The sequence below is a fragment of the Melozone crissalis genome, unplaced genomic scaffold (assembly GCF_028551555.1).
Source record: "Melozone crissalis strain CALT ecotype California unplaced genomic scaffold, PUWL_Pcris_2 ptg000045l_1, whole genome shotgun sequence".
In the NCBI taxonomy this organism is placed as follows: Eukaryota; Metazoa; Chordata; class Aves; order Passeriformes; family Passerellidae; genus Melozone; species Melozone crissalis.
Window position 1 is genome coordinate 26,327,316 of NW_026535823.1, and position 15,362 is coordinate 26,342,677.

General features: G+C 38.7%; 1 protein-coding gene across 3 annotated transcripts in view; it reads right to left on the reverse strand.

Moving 5' to 3' along the window:
* Positions 1-15,362, reverse strand: part of LOC128943327 (BEN domain-containing protein 5-like) — an 877,269-nt gene that overhangs the window by 653,419 nt on the left and 208,488 nt on the right. For all 3 annotated transcript variants that reach the window (XM_054286227.1, XM_054286226.1, XM_054286225.1), the window contains one exon: positions 10,310-10,404. In XM_054286227.1, the coding sequence (XP_054142202.1) occupies positions 10,310-10,404 (95 nt within the window). The remainder of the gene's footprint in view (positions 1-10,309; positions 10,405-15,362) is intronic.

The window sequence follows — 15,362 nt, forward strand, 5'->3', positions numbered from 1 at the left end:
ATAAGTTGAATCTCTTTATCTTGAGCTGAAATGTCCCTGCCTGTAAATTTTGTAAATGATATCACCTATTTCCAATAAACAATTCCAGAAGAATTCTCCACAGAATGAATTCAGCGTTTTTACAGCAGCACCTCAGAAAGGCTAAAAACCAGTGATGTTTTCAAACAAAAACCAAACAGAAACACCATTTTCTCCCCCAATCTCAATAGCAATTCCCTATTAGGGAAGTTACTAATTTTACCATTTCATGTCATTTTACTACAAGTCGAGTTACCTGGTACAAGTCCCTAATAAACTAACACCAAATCCTTAATGAAAGTATAATCCTTGAGCTGCTGAGAGGACACTTTCTGCTCATGACTGCGTTTTTCATGACACAGTTCCTTTGGCCACACATTTTGGGGCAGATCAGCAGAGTGAGCACACACCTTGCTCACAGACCTACAGGTATCCCTGATGGGACAGGGTGTGCCAGCAAGTCCCACAGCCCCTCACCAGGGATGTCAACCTCTCATGGGGCTTGGGAAGAGCACATAATGGGGAAAAAACAGAGAATAAGCCTAGAAAAGGGCACAAGGCAGCCCCTAAGGGAGGTGGCCCAAGGCAGGCCACAGCCCGGCCTCATGAGGGGCGCTTGCTTTCCAACAAACCGGTCCAGCTAAAATAAACACTTTATGGCTTCTTTATCAACATTTTTAACAATTCCCACACACCAATCATTGTTAAAAGACAAAATCAGGTAAGGGCTCACATGCTGCTGGTGTAGGAGCTGAGGAATCCCTCCCTGGCCGGGACGTGTGGGGCTCCCTTCCTGCCTCAGAGCATCCGGCTCCCTGAGGGGCTGCTTTGAATCACCTGCAGTAGGTACAGCCATGAGGGTGGGCACTGCACAGCTCACCCACCTGAACTGCTCACCCACCTGAACTGCTCACCCACCTGCACGGCCCATCTGCATGATTCACCCACCTGCACAGCTCACCCACCTGCATTGCCCACCTGCACTGCACCTCTGCCACCCATCTGCACAGAATGAATTCAGCAATTTTACAGCAGCACCTCAGAAAGGCTAGAACCCAGTGATTTTCAAACAACAACCAAACAGAAACACCATTTTGCCCGCTCCTCACTCATCTGCACTGCTCTCCTTCACCCACCTTCATTCCTCACCTCCACCCACCTGCACAGCCAAGCTGTGGGCATGTCCAGCCTGGGAATGCCACCCCAGGTACCAGGAAATGCCCCAGACCAGCTGCCCGATACCCTGGGAGCCCATAATGACAACCCAGCCCTGCATCCCACCCAGAGGAGCTCAGCGGAAGGCAGGGAAAACTGCAAGGAAACCCGAGGGTGGTAATGAAGGCACTGTGTGGTTCAGACCTCTACCAAAGCCCCCTGGTTTCCACAGGGATGCTGTTCCAGCCAAGAACCAGCCCTGCCCAGACCAGTCACCCAGCACAACCCATCCCCTCCCCAGCAGCGCTCTGATTTTCCAGAGGCAAGGAACTGTCAGCAGAGCTGCCAGCTTTCCCCTGAGAGCCTGGAGCCTCACCTTTCCATTACCCAAAACATCTGACAGCCAGTTATCCTCGTGCTGCCTGAGCAGAACTAGACAGAATGACTGGAATTAGTATTTGCTGCCAAAAAATATTGGATACTTTCTAATCACACTAGGAGAGCTCTTGCTAGGTTTTCAATCTCAGAGATGCTTAATATAGTGAAGCAGGAAGACAAAGTTTCACTTTCAAGCTGGAATCCAATAATCCTACTTGAAGCAGTTTTAAAAAACAAACTTTAAGCACTGCCTCAGCATCTAGAGATACAGGAAAGATCTTATCCCTATTGTATTATCATTAAATTTTAATTCTCTCAAACCTGTGCCATATCATACAGAAGTTAATTCATAACTTATCCCTAGTAATCACAGCATAAAACCCAGGTTTTATCTTTTGGGTTTGTATACAACTGTTGAATCCCATGAGTCCAAGTTCAATATACAGCACCTATTATTTTAATGTTCTGATGCTGCATTATCACTTGCCATACTTATTTACTGCTTATTTTCTCTACAGTTCTCAATTTCCACAGTACAGCAAAATGTTTTTGTCTTCTATTTTATTTTCTATTAAAAGAGAAATTGAACTCATTGCTTTGACTTTTACCATGGCACCTCGAATATAAGGCAAGCACCCGATAACGGTCTCACTTTTATCAGAAATTCACACCTTTTCCTCTGCACTAAACATTGTTTCTTCACAGCAAACGAATAAAAAACTTTGTTGTTAATGATTCGAACAAACACTTAAAAATATTAGGCTGGATGTTTCAGCCTTAACTTTGCTTAGAATTGTATTTCTGATGTATTGCACATTCTATGCTTTTATGCCATATGTAAATTTAAACAGGACTATGTATTTTTAAAACCCTGTGTTGAAAGATCTTTAAAGTTGCAAGGCTAAGTGAAGGAAAGCCAAAATTTAACCTGACTGTGCTGCGTCCTGGTGCATTCTCAATTATATTATGTCATAGGTTATTACATCTTGTTAAATTCAACTTGTCTAGCACTCTTCAGACCATTAAAAGATTCTTAAAGAGATGTTACATTTTCTGATTACAGTTTTTGGCTCTTATTTGTGTAGTCTTGTGTTAACAGTCTGATTATCAAGTACATTTCTTGGTGACACTCAGCTTTGTCTGTGTAGAGCTCTTACTACTAAGTACTTACAGCTGATAAATGCCATTCTTAACAGAGGTGATTTTCATTCTGCTTCACTCCATTAGCCCAAAGTATAAAATTGCAATGAAAAGCTGCAATGTCCTCTTGGTAGTTTGACTCTACTTTGAGCTCAGTGCTGCCCATATTTATCTAACTTACAGACTCATTTCAGGGGGAAAAAAGCTTCAATTTTATGTACTTTTTGTTAAACCTGCCAAGGTTAGGGACCTAGTTCTGTGAACACTTTTCATGCAATCAGTTCCACCAAATGCCCATCACCTGAGGAGAGAGAATGACCTGTTTCAGGATGGGATATAATGCACAGCTCTGGTCATATTTTGCAGCTATTAAACTCAATACCATGGACTGTAGTGGGAAAAACCTACAATTCAGTTGTTTTAAACTGCCACAAAATCTCCCAACTGCAAATTTCATTGTGGTTTGCACGGGTGATGGGGGAGCTATTTTCACACAACTGTATGCTTTTAAGATTTTTTTGAAGTTCTCATCAGAACCCCAGTAATTAAGTATTTATAGATGACAAAAATGCACCTAACAGGAACAAACCCATTTGTTTCCTATGGGCTTCAAACCTTTAATGAATAAAGTAGTGCCAAGGGTAACCTTTCATGAATACAACCTTAGGGATCACAGAGTGCCCTCAATCAACGCAGGGAACTCATGTTGACAGAGTATATGGGAAACAGATTGAGGTATTAAAGCACATAGCCTCTGGTGTTTTAGATGTAAATACTATAACCATCAAATATTTAGACTCTTATGTAAGCAGTATGTCATTTTTTAAACAGTTACTGCTTGGAATAAATCTTTAAGGATGGAATTTTCAGAAGTGCTCAGTATTGGCCTAACTTTGCTCTTACTGAAATCAATCATAAAATTTTCACAACTTTAAAAAAGGACTTTGTCTGTTTATATGTTTCCACAGCACTAAGCACAATAAGTCTTGATCCTGGCTGGGGCCTTTTGACTCTGCTGTAATCTAAATAAATTGATTTATAGGAGATCAGTTAGATAAATGATGAGGAAACACACACATACATTTAAAACAGCTAGGGTCTTTCATGATGGCATAGCAGCCTTGGGAACTTCTTTATCATTTTCTCCTTGAATCCTAAAACTCATTTACCTTTCCTTATATTAATTTCTTTGTTATTAGTTTTCTCCAACATAATTCCATCTTAAATTTGCAGTGAAGTATCCCTCCAATAAAATGTAACTTACCTTCTTGACACAAATCCCATTTAATCTACACAATAAACACATTAATTTTGGGATCTGACTCAAACATTGTTTCAGCAAAATATAATATCTCCTCTATTCCACAAAAGCTGTTGTTAATAACAGTAATATGGAATCTCCTCTCTACTTCCAGGAATAACCACCTTTGCTGATCTGGGAAAGAGGAAGAGAGTGTGTTTATTTTACAGGTTTGTAGAGTGGTTAGAACTGGTACTTTTTGTTATTTTGCAAGATTCACACAAACATTAATTTACCCAGGGATTGGCAGTTATTTCACTTTAATATACATGCCAGCCTGAAACCTGTCTAAAAAGATCTTATTTTCTGCCAAAGAGCTGCACTAAGACCAAGGCAAAGCTTCTGCTTTTCACTCAATGTGGGATTTCAAAAGGTTGATACTGAAATGCCTTTTTCCCTATTTTCTCCAAATAAAATGCTGTAAGTTATCTAAATGAAGGCTATTGTGACGGTGTTCACAGGGGTTTTGGATGAGGGAAGAGACGAGGACCTGACTCCATGTTTCAGAAGGCTTGATTTATTATTTTATGATATATATTACATTAAAACTATACTAAAAGAATAGAAGAAAATATTTCATCAGAAGGCTACCTAAGAATAGAATAGCAAAGAATGATAACAAAGGTTTGTGGCTCGGCTCTCTGTCCGAGCCAGCTGGGCTATGATTGGCCATTAATTAGAAACATCCAACATGAGCCAATCAAAGATCTACCTGTTCCATTCCACAGCAGCAGATAATCAATGTTTACATTTTGTTCCTGAGGTCTCTCAGCTTCTCAGGAGGAAAAATCCTAAGGAAAGGATTTTCCATAAAAGTTGTCTGCAACAGCTGTGGTTCCCCAGACAGTTCTCAAGGCATTTTTGTGGGAGCTGCTACCCCCATTCCTTTGTCCCAACTCCCTTACCGCTCCTGTGGTTGGAGCTGTACAGCTGATTTTGGATCTCTGCCACGACCCAGACCAAGACTAAATCCTCTTTCTCTTCCTTCACAGTTTGGTTTTACCCACTGCCAGGCTGGTGCTGCTGTGCAGAGCTGCGCAGGATGAGGGAGGAGCTGGAGCTGCACCAACACCCACCTGTGCCACGGCACACATTCCTGAGCCTCCAAAAACATTCTCACCACATCCCTCAGGAAAGTAGGAGCAAGCACACATGGCATCACAGAGCTGGCAGAAGAACAAACCTCCAGGAGTAGCCAAAGTTGTAAAATAGGCCAAGGAAGGAATCAGGTAGTGCTAACAGCTTGTTCATCTTCCTCACCTAAATTCAGGTGATGCTATCACTAGCCCCAGCCTGCCACATATTTTATAGTAAGCAGTTTTAGTCTTTCAGATTAGCAAGCTATATATATATTTAGTGCTTTATTCTCAAACTGTTTCACCACAAATGACAGCTCATTTCACAAACAGCTTATCTTATGGCTAAAGATATATAAATACATACTAAAAATGCTGCTGAAAGTCTCAGAATGTATAATGCAGCCTGGTAGACATGGTAGTGATTGTAACACTGCATTGTAGACACAAATGTTAAAGAAACTTGGCAAGAAGCAACACATTTTAGCTACTCAAAATTCAGATTTTCTCAGACTTGTCCCCTTCTGATGAATGGAACATATGGGAGTATTGTTCATAAAACTTACATTGCTTTTCTTGATGTCTACCAAAATTCCTCATCATGACAATATTTACCAAGATACATAAAGATTTAAATTTGAATTAATTACCCAGAAGTTTTTCTGTGCTTCCAGGTTTGCTGGAAAAGAAAAACACTTCAGAAGCAATGTGTTGTGAGCGTTTAGCAGTAGATGTTTTAGCAGCAGAGGTAGCAGAGTGCTTGCTGGGGAAGGGGCCTACCCAGTTAAAAGCCATCACTGCTGAGTGAGATAAAAGACAGGGAAGAAAGCAGCTGCTTTGCCAAGAAGCAGTTTGAAATCTGACATTATAAACACAACACATTTAGATCTAGACATAAATCCTCCGTATGCTGAAGGCTCAGTAATATTTTAGCTAGCATTATTACTCACAAACAAACAGTTCCTGAAATACAGCATCAAAACTGCAGAACAGCCTTTAACCTTGTGTTCATCCACTCAAGAGCCATGTTATTTATTATCCTTTATCCCTTAATTATGGGGACTTCACCTACTGCTCTCTGCTCATTTGAAATGCAGAATAAAATACAATGGATGTCTAAAGACTTAACAGGTGTCAACCAGATATTTGCCAGCTACTACTACTATTCTACTGGGAGAAGTTGCTGTTCTATAAATACTAATTAGAGTTTTGCACATGATCTTGCTGAAATACCTAAGGTGATGAGTGGCCAGTTGTTACTTTTAAAAGATTAGCACAATTTGAAAAACTAATGTCCCCAATGAGGCAATGCTCACACTGAATAATCAAGAGTTATAGCTGCTCTCTGCCCAAAGGGAATATTTGCTCACTTCATCATTTGGAAAATCTGCTGCCTCTCGAACAATTCACTCTTCTATTTAACTTTGAGAAACTTGTAAAACTTTGTGCAATCAATAAATTAGTAGAGTATATGGACTTAGATGGTCTTCCACTGCTATGCCCACATGGGCAGGCTTTTTTACTGCCTTTACTTCCAAAGACAGAGCTCTTAGTGTGAAAACATGATTAAGAAACTGCAACAAAATAATGTTGCACTTAAATCAACCAGCAAAGTAAAATAGGATTACAGTATAAAGTCTGTAAACACAGCAAAAATTCAATTTCCTCAAATCCATCTCCCTTCAAATTCCTCACATCCACTAAACAGGAAAAACAGACACAGGCAAATCAGAACAGGTCTCTATGATACCGAGATTTTATATTAAAAATTTATATATAGTAATTTTTGATTTCAAGATAGCCTCCAATTTTCTAAAATCTTGGTGCAATATAGCTGAAAAATAGTAAATTTTAAGCAAAATGTTAAAGTGACACAGCCTGTTTCCTTGGTTTGTAATAAAATCCTGAGTTTTATCTTGTCCAGTCTGCTGTGGAAAGCAACTGATGTCACAAGGTGTGACACATTGCTGTATTTCTATATGTGAGCTGTGCTTCAATGCAGTGAATTTGATACAACTGATATAATCCCTTGCTATTTCATGTCCATGACCAAGTGTGGGGAAAACATACACATCATTTTAATCAGAATTTTTTTCCAGGCTTTAATTTAAAAAAAAAAAAAAACACCTTTTTCTTTGCAGTGAAACCTATATTTTTCTTTATCCCTCAAGGATATCCCTACTGCTTCCTCTTTTCCAGTAGCTCATTACTGGAAATGTTTGGCCTTGCTTCAAAAGAGAAGAATATGTCAACACCAGAACATCTGTGTCCACACAGAGTGCTTTGATGACAGTGATATACTCCATTTACATCAGTACCACCGAGCTGAACCTTGATGCTGTCTGCATTTAAAGATCTTACCCCACAGGGCAAGAGAATACAGGTCAAAAACGTTGATCTCTGTTTGACACACTCTCTACTTCAAGAGCACTTGGCAGCAATTTGTTCCAGAGTCAAGAATCAAACTCACAAAGTGTTGCAAAGCTCGGAGCCATGTTTGCATAACCACATTCAAAACAAATATTAAAATTCACAGTCTCTGGAGGCCAATCTACTTTTGATATGCAGGGGTTTGTGAGCAATACAGTCAAATTCTAGCCTGAATACAGGAGGAGTTTTCATTTAAATCAAAAAGCCTTAACTCGGGCTTGAACACCTGCTATTAAGAGGGATAATGTACCTATATCGCTCCAATGCAAAAAGGAAAAAATGCACTTTATCATCTAAAAGTAAAAACTGATCATCTAAAATGGAAGTGGAATAGTTATGTGTGACACAGGGTTGTGCCTATCAGTGTGGTCAGAGGAAGTTGGGTGAATTTTGGTACAGTACAAAAGCAGGCACAATAATGATTAATTCCTCAAATATTTCATAAAGAGGAGTTCAGAGATGAAGCCTGAGCTACAGAATATTTGTAGCCCATGGCTACTGGTAATCTTCCCTTCAACTGGATTTTAAAACCTTTAGCCTTTCTTCAGCTTTTTTTTAATTAATATATCATTTTCTAATTTAATTACATTGTGCCCACAAAAACTGCTATGCTGACATAAACCCTAATATGAGGTGGAGAGTTCCAATAGTTTCCCTCCACACCTTCCTCCCCTCATGTAGAGCTCAGCACTTTTGCAGCACTGAATGATCCGGTATTGCTTACAAGACTAATACATACAGAACATCAAGCAGGATCCAATCAATGCAGCTGGATATTGCCCTGCTCGCGCTCAAGGACCACAGCCACCTGTGTGCTGCAACAGCAGCTGCCACTGCTGCTAAATCCTATTTCAGCAAGGAGAGAAAGACAAAATTTTGTTTACAGGTTGCACTAGAATGCCATGGAAACAGATACGGAGGTAACTGTGAAAGGCATAATCCAAATGGAAGACAGCCCTGATAGAGCTCATATATCCAAAAATAATATATATGTTTTCCCACTTGGCAAACACATGCATAAATCCTATTAACATCAAGACAGAAAATTATACTGAGTAGACCCCAATATCACCAAGGTCCCGGATAACAGTATGAATTAATGTGCACCTTCAAAGCAGAGCAAGATGTTTTCATATGCAGACTATTAGAAAAAAAAATAAAAATATCTTAATAGAATAATCATCTTTTTAAAGAAAAAAAAATTACATCTTGAATTTTTGAAACAGGATTAAAGTGTGGTAGTAGCCCTGTAAAAGGAAGCTGCTCAGCACCTGCTGCCTACACTGTGCCTGGCTTCAGGCAATGTTATTCATTCCTCACTTTCATGGGAGCAAAATACATCCTCTAAAAATATAAAACACAAAAATAAATAGATCTCCAGGGAAATTGAAGAGAAATCGGTTTTAAAAATAGTGAAGGAGCCTCTATGTTCTAAAAAAATAAGTCCATTTTGCATTGTTTTGTAAGATTTACACTTTAATTTGAAACCAAAGTAAGGCATAAAATTTGTATGAAAGCAATATCTGATTTATAGATAAACTTAAAACACAATACACTTAGCTGCAAATACCAGACCCCAGTGAGAGAAGCTAAAGATTTTGAAAGATGATTAAAATATTCTTGATAAATGTGGCCCTGAAATGCCCCAAAAGATTTTTCTGAAGTTAAATAGTAAACACAATTAACATGGCTTTTGCTGCAAAAACACTAAATGCAATGGATTTTTTAAATTAATTTTCAATGTTATTACATGTTCCTATTGAGCTGGAATTGACTCAATCCACTAACTGTACTGTGAGTCAGTTCTTTTGTCCATATGACCTTGCCATCTAGACAAAAGGCCAAATATCCATTCTGTTGGTCATATGAAGAGGAAGCCACACAATGAGAACAATTTTATGACCACCATTTCCATCTTGTGAGTGGAAAATTTGTGACAGTTGAAGCATTTAAGAAAGATATATTCATAAAACCCAGATAATGTCCAGCTTGATCAAATGTATTACTAATTAACCAATAAAAAGCAGCAGCTGTGAAGGCTGACAAGAATAACTTACTGTACACCTCTGGCCTAACCTCACTATCCATATTCAAACAAGTCTACTGGCAAAGGCAAATCAAATAATTCTTGGGAGTCTTGCATGCATTCAGACTCACTAGATTTACATATTATTATTCACAGTAGATGTTTCATTACATTTGCTTTGAGAAAATGTACAATCTATATGGGTATTCACATGTTTAATATGCACATGAGTTCCCATTTTGTACATTTTATGGAGCTGATGATGAGGTTGTTTGGCCTCCCTCTGCCTTAGACCGGGCACTGCTCATTCACATGAGGTCAACTCAGGTGGCAGAGCTCAGAGCTCACATTCCCCCACCAAACTCCAGCCACCCCAAAATAAGCAGAACAATTCCAAGCAGCTTTTCAAAACCAGGCCAGCCCCAGTCCATCTCCCATAATATTTGCAGGGTATTTTTGTGGAGATTAATGCAGGCGAAAAATGGTACAATTACTGTCCTAAGAGCTGGAAAGTTGCTGAAAAACAATTTGCCTCAAGCCCTGACTGCTCAGTTTGCTCAAATGGACATCCCTTACATCCCTTCAGTCATGGCATCTGTAACAAGGCACTACAGGGGCCTCCAGAATTCACATTCACATCTGCTCCAAAGAGAACCTGTCCTCACAACACTGCTGCGTCAAGGTTCTCATACTCTCAGGTAAAAGTGCCCCTCAACCATAGGGTCTTTTGTACAAATGCCAAGTAAAACAGGTTTGTCTCATTAATTCTTTGAGAGAATAACTCACCATTTTGGTCGGCTTGTGGATTTCACCATTGGAGCCATCCCATCTCTGTAGAGGCTTTTTGTTTTACTGAAGTTGACAACATTGAAAATTACTCTCTGGAGGGGGAAAAAAAAGGAAAAGAAAAGAGATCAGGTATAAATTCTGAGAGACTTTCTACATGTGTTGTCTATACCAGATGCATAAAAATATACACAGATAACATATGCAATAGATGTGTAGCTTATGAATTATTGGTATTCTCCATAGACTCAGATAATGGATATCCCATCTGTTCCAAGTATTTAAAATGTCCATGTTGTTTCACACTGCATTAATACACATGAAATATATGTTTTTAATTTAGCACGTTGATTTTTCAGTAGGAATCCTAGCTAGAAAAATAAGCAGAGTGTGCTGCAGTTAACCTTATAGAGGTGGATGGAAAGCTGGGAGATGGGGTAGCATTCCTTGAGAAAACCTTCTAACCACTTCACAGAATCATAGGATAGAAAGGATAGAAACATAGAGTTGCTGAAGCTGGAAAAGATTTCCAAGATCAAGTCCAACCATTAAATCCAGCACTGCCAAGTCTGTGGATGAACCATGTCCCTGAGTACCATGATAGGAATATTTCTCTTCCCCTGGCAAAAGGAAGAATTTTCTTTTGCAGGAAGTGTACAGGATACCTACTCAGAAATTGCACATAGCCATCAGTTGTTTGAATATGAAGAAAATATTCTAAATCTGATCTTAGTTTAAACTAAAACTTTGGGGAAAATGAAGATGATATTTAATAGGTCAAGGGAAGAGTAGAATTTGGATCTTTAAGGGTAATGGACTGATACTAAAAGCAAATTAATGCAGGGGGAAGACAAGAGAAAACAGAGACAAAACCTTTTTCTTTACCATCTGTCTGCTTCAAGTCATTTCATACAAAATTACTTATTCTGTCTCTGTTAAGAAAATCTAAATTGGATCTAGCTCATCTCATGGAGAACTGACTTTTCAGATGGCAAATGCAGTATCCTTCATTTGTTGTACTCTTTTGATACCCAGTGTTGATGTACTCCAAGAAAACAAAATATGAAGTCTAAATTAGTTTTTATAAAACAGTCCACAATATAGTGATACATTCAATTTCTATCTCTCTCTAAATTTGTTTCTTTTAAGGTAAAAGTGAAGACAAACCACTAAAAAATATATTCACACTTTTCTTTTAGAGTAAACTATTGTAACATTGGCACCCTTCATAATGGTCCACAAGAAACCTAAGAACTGATTGATCACTGTTTAAAAATCAAACCATTTTTGACTAAAACAATAAGCTTTCATATGTAAGACTTTGCAAAATCAAATCTGGACCTTCCAGACAATCTGCTCAGGCTACAGGGAGTGAGAAGATTAAAGTGAAAGGAATCAGCAGTGGGACACAAACAGGAACCAGGCACATTTATCCTTTCATATGGGACAGGTAGGATGCCAGGTAAACTGCATAGCCCTAAGTGCCTCTGTACTCAAGAAAAATTAAGTTTTTTTGACGTAAGATTGTGCTGAAGATTTTGTGAATGGGAGCACATACTTCTATGCTGCAAATTCTGCCAATCAGTAAAAGCAAAATCTAAAAATAACCTGTAGGTTTGACTAGAACTGACATGAAAAAAAACTAGCAAGTTGAGAAAATCACTTTTTTGAAGGTGGTAATTCAATTTTGCACCAAAGGCAGTAGGGAAACTACATATCCCTGAGTTTTCATGCATTTTGAGATTTTCTAGTGGTCGTGAGATGAACTTATTTTTATAACTCTGGATAAAAGAATGCACTCAAATTTACAGAATGTTATGTTTGTAATTTTAGGTATTTAGGATATTGCTTATCTGATGAAATATCCACTTTGGGAGGTCTCTAGTTATTTTCCATCTTGCATTTATAATGGACGGCTTTAAGTCAGAAAATGGTATTCAGGTCTCTACATGCTTTATGCTCTACATGGAAACATTTCCCTCTATTAGAATGCTCAGATTTTCCTCTGTTACTTAACTCTGTTCATATTTTTGAAAACAAATTAAGTTCCAACAAATTGGTTTGTTAATCTTGATGTTTGCATGGAGTGAATGAAACAAACAAGATCTCCAAACCAATTGCCTTAAACTTTGGATGCAATCATGTCACTGTTGGAAAGGGAAAGTTGCTAATTTTGTTGCATACTGACTCAGAGCAGACAGCTGGTAGAGAATGTTCTTATTCCAATCAAGCTTATTTTGTATAATGAGTTGGGCAAATGTACACAACTGGGTAAGCAATGTATATAAAAACAAAAATATGCAGCTCATTTAACAAAACACTGGCGATTATTGGATCCTGAGCGCGGAGCGGGCGCTCAGCAACGCGTGCAATTCCCCCAGCATGGCACCGAGCTGGATTGGCAGAACCAAAGGTTTAACAGCACAGAGCAGAACTTTATCAACACACACTCCACTGAAGCCATAAAGCACACAAACCGAAGCACTCAAATGAGCAGCTGAACTCCGTCAAGTGTTCCTGGTGATGGTTAAAATAGTCCATGCAGCTCAGCCAGCGGAGTGTGCGAAAATGTAATGACTACAGGATGCACACTGGATACACACGCTGGAAAAATATGCAGCTTGCTCAATAAGGTATGCAAACAGCTTTGAACTGAATGCTGTCATAAAAGGCTGTGATGCAGCAATCAAAGTTTTGCTGAACAGATCTAATTTTTAGTCTAATTTCTGTCTATACTTATATCCTTTAACACAGCAGTTATGCATCGTAAAGAGCAAAAGGAAGAGAAACAAACTGAGCACATTCTAATTTTTAGTCTAATTTCTGTCTATACTTATATCCTTTAACACAGCAGTTAGGCAGCATAAAGAGCAAAAGGACTAGAAACAAACTGAGCACGGTAAAATATTTTTTCCAAGAAAATGATCCCTATTCTGAATTATTATATCAGTCATAGAGATGTACAAGATTGTCATCTTATAAGCAATATAATTGAGATACTCCAAAATGAGTATTCAAGAATTTAAGAAATGTTAAATTAAGAAAATAAAATTAGATTAAATGTACTTAAAATTCCCTATAAATTGTTCTGGTCTCCAGAGCATCAATACAGAGAAAAATGGTGGAAATTTTTACAATAAAAATACCTGTTGGGTATTTGGGAGTGTATGAACACCGCTAAAAGAAGCAATATTCAAACTGATGCTGTACCAGAAATTACAATTCTGTGCTTTCGCTTCAGTTTTAGGATAAAATCTTAAATCCGTTGCATTATTTTGACAAACTGATCTGCAGTTTCTGGGTAGGTGGAAGAGGCCTGGTACAGAAAATCCTCTCAGGAGAGCACAGAGTCAAACCATACTCCTGGGGATGCACCAGGATCTGTTGTGGCTTCACAGCATGAGGGAAGAAAACTGCTGCAGTCTCAGGCTCTGTGCTTGGGCTGCCACATCTGAGACAGATGTTGGAGAACATGAGACAAGGCAAGCAAGTTCTGCCTACTGAGAGAAGAAGGAGGAGGACCTCTTTCCATAACATGGGCAATAAGTATGAAATTGAAGGTATCTTGCTCATAAAACCACTCAGACAGAAAACAAAGGAAAAGCTTGGTACCTCCTTTAGCCCTAAAATTTACATAGAAATTGAATTTATGTCTGATTTTCCTTACAGTCCTTTGCAGACTTACTTCAAATTAAAAGCACAATCAGGTATTAAGAGATGCTCAGTATATTTAAGGTGAGCATGATAAAGATGAGCCATGAACAAAAGGAGGAAAGGTGGCTGAATTACATCACATTTTCTTCTTATTGCCAGCAGTTTTCCCGACTGGTGCTGAAAGAAGCAGCTGGCTGTTTGGGGAGCAAGCACACAGCAGGGTGGGTTTGGTTTGGAGCTGAAGGCACTGAGGGGATGGTTGCATTGAGCATCATATTCCAACAGGCTGGTGGGAGCACGGGGTTCACCCAGATCCCAGCAGGTTTTCCAACTGGAGCAGGTTTCCAAAAGAAAGTCACACCTTTGACAAAGGTTAAGTGCCTTCCCCCAGGATCAGGACACATCAGGTCCCTTCAAAAAGGCTCCCAGGTTTATTTTGCACGGTTTTCCCTGGCTGGCTGCTCACAGAAATAAATGTGCAGGTCTGGCTGACATTAAAAGGGAAAAAAAAAAACAAAAAACAAACACACCATTGAACACCACAAAATTCTGCCTGAGGCAGACACCTGGCACGGAAAATTTTGTGTCAAATCATTACAAGTATGAGAAGTTTTAACTAACTTAAAATAGGTTTTGCAGTAGGAAGTGTCAGGCTTCTTAATACTGATGTAACATACACATATTAAATATGTAAAATTATATAATATGTTTAATATTAATAGCATAACAATTTCAATTCAGTGGACAATGCTGATTGCTACCAGTAGGAGCTATCAAAGCACCTGGGGACCAATTGTTTGAAGTCAGTCATGAACAATTTCTTCATTTAACCAGCCAAAATAAGACAACTGGGCACTAAGTGTTACTATTAAGACATTTCAGCTGAAATTAAGCTGAGCTTCTTTTCTTTGAATGAACATTAAAATCCAAAGGTGGTGGATATCATGGGGCTCTGCCTCTCTTATGCTGCTTGATCTTGCTTTCCTCTCCTGTAGATTCTTTAGATATTACAGATATTGTGAATCAGATATTAGATAATATTAGATATTTAGATTTTGTGAATTCCTGAAACCTGCACCTTTTTTTGAGTTGGGTTCTTGCCTTGGCAAGATTCTTGGTTATCCTTTCCTTTTTTTTTTTTAAATAAGGTAAAGATGTAAGTTTCCATCCCTTTAAAGGGCAGATCTACTTCAGAAGGAGAGAAAGGAAAAAAACAAACAAAAAAAAAACAGAAAGAAAAATGAACCAAACTCATGACTTGTGAGATTTTGAGACACTATTTGTGAATGTGAGAAAGTGGCAACAAGGGATTGCTGCCTGCTCACCAAAAAAAGTGCTGCATTTTGGTATTTGAGTCAGAAGGTCTTTAGGATCTTTTCTGACAAAGCACCTTATACAA